At 41.8% G+C, this 2,228-nt stretch overlaps 1 protein-coding gene across 1 annotated transcript in view; it reads left to right on the top strand.

Moving 5' to 3' along the window:
- Nucleotides 1-2,228, top strand: part of Tafa4 (TAFA chemokine like family member 4) — a 194,163-nt gene that overhangs the window by 146,513 nt on the left and 45,422 nt on the right. The window contains exon 3 of the mRNA XM_021164134.2: nt 2,144-2,221. Coding sequence (XP_021019793.1) covers nt 2,144-2,221 — 78 coding nt within the window. The remainder of the gene's footprint in view (nt 1-2,143; nt 2,222-2,228) is intronic.

Below are 2,228 nucleotides of genomic sequence, written 5' to 3'. Positions count from 1 at the left end.
GGGGTAGGGGTAGGGGTAGGGGTAGGGGTAGGGGTAGGGGTAGGGGTAGGAGTAAGGGTGGGGGTAGGGGTAGGGGTAAGGGTGGGGATAGGGGTGACTAGAGCAGCTTTGCTTTGCAGGCTCATCTACATAGATCTTGGCCATAGAATTTATTTGCTTACACCATAGTTATCCCTAAGTGAGGGATGCGATCACCAGGAATGGAAGCTTCTTTACCTTTGACATAACCTGGCACTGCTTCTGCTACACAGGACTGGTGATGAAACAAGCCTGGTATCCATTCTGTTCCGGTGTGGACTATGGGAGTCAGGTTTGTCATTGTTGTTAGTAATAGACAAGTACAGGAGGGGGTAGCATGGACTTGTGACACATGACTAAAACTTGACTTCTGCACAGACTCATGCCATGTCTATGTACATATGTGCACTAACAGAGTCCAGATTACTCCAGTGGAGTAATCACTAAACCTACATATGAATGTCATGGCTTCTAAGTTTGACCAGTTCTTAAAAGTCATCATGGCTAGAGAAATGAGGAGAGCTGGGGAGAATNGCATGCCTAGAATGTACTTGTGAGCCATAAGCTTAGTAAATTGTTTAAGAATATAGAGATCCATGTCAAAACAATACACCAGTCAAGTGTGAAGGGTGTCCTTCTGTGCAGATTCAGAGCAATTTGAATACTGATAGAGAGTCAGTCTTATAACCATCAAATTAATGATTGATTCAGGTATAAATCATCAGTGGGTTCTAAAATGAGAGGATTGGGGGTTGTTAATAAGATGTGTATAATTTCAATATTTNTCTTCTCAAAATGTATATTAAGTTATTAGAGAAAACAGAGTCTCACAACAAAGAAGCCGGAAAGATACCAGGTGATTAAAGCCAACATTGCAAGAATGGAATAGCAGGGCATCATGTGATTCTTGGTAGGAGAATACGAAGTTGCTACCAAAGTTCTTGACTAAAAATGAATGACTTGATTCTTATTAAGGGGAAGAATCTCTCTCTCTCTCTCTCTCTCTCTCACACACACACACACACACACACACATACACACACACCATAACCAAAACAACACCAAAAACACCACCACCACCAACAACAACAACAAAACAGTGGGAGAAAACTTTATAAAGTGACTTCCATGTGTTCTTTTAACAATGTTAAGGTCAAAAAAGACTATTTGAGGAACAGGTTCTAATAAAAGGGCGCTAACTAGCCTGTAACAAGCGAATGTGAGGCCTTCCTTAATAGAATCTGGGCAGGGGAGGCATGGGGCATTGCCGGGACTACCTACATGTGTAGATATTGCATGACAGCATTAATCAGAAGGTTATCTGACTAATTATACAAGGATGTCTATTTTAAGAAAATATGCACTGATGTCTTGAGGCATAAATGAGTATCAGTGAGACAGGTCATGAACGTTGTGTCAAATGTAGTCAAATGTAAACTGGTAAATCTGAGTGAACAGGTAGTTTGTTTCCTATTGCTGCTCTAACACATTGCCATCAAATCAACATCTCACCCTAGAAGATGAGAAGTCTGGATTTGGCTGATTATCTCCCAAGGGTCTCCTGACTGAGAAGATACTGTCAAGCTATCAACAGGGCTGCAGTCCTTTAGGTAGCCTGGAGGGCCAAATTGGCTTCAGACTCTTTCAGGTTCTTGGTGGAAATCATGTTTGATAAGATAGATGCCTCTAGTTCATCCACATGTTGCTGCCTCCATCTGTAAGCCAGTAATAGTCCTTAACCCCATGTATGCTTTCAGTCTTTCAGCTTTTAAGGGCTCATGAGATTCAATTTCTATCAACATAAGCTAGGGTATGCTCCTCTAAAATCAACCAATCAGCAATCTTAATTTCAGCAACATCTCTGGGGCCCTGTCATGAATGTAAAACAACAACAGGAATTTTGTAGCTGAGACTCTAGAGGAGCCATCACTTTTCTTACTAATTTTATTATTTNTTTGAAATATCATCAAATGGAAATATTATCAAGATAACATAAGCATAACATATTGGGTGGGGACAGCATGGAAGNTGAGAACAATACAGTAGTCACAGTGACACTAAGTTCTTGGTCATTCTGCTCTGCTTTAACGGCACCTGGTCCGTGTGCTTTCTCATTACCTCCCAGGTCACCACCTGATCAAGCCAGGTACTTGTGAGGTGGTCGCCGTGCACCGCTGCTGCAATAAGAACCGCATAGAGGAGCGCTCTCA

Source organism: Mus caroli, chromosome 6 (assembly GCF_900094665.2).
Source record: "Mus caroli chromosome 6, CAROLI_EIJ_v1.1, whole genome shotgun sequence".
In the NCBI taxonomy this organism is placed as follows: domain Eukaryota; kingdom Metazoa; phylum Chordata; class Mammalia; order Rodentia; family Muridae; genus Mus; species Mus caroli.
The sequence above is the reverse complement of the archived record's forward strand: the minus strand, read 5'-3'. Positions and strand labels throughout refer to the sequence as shown.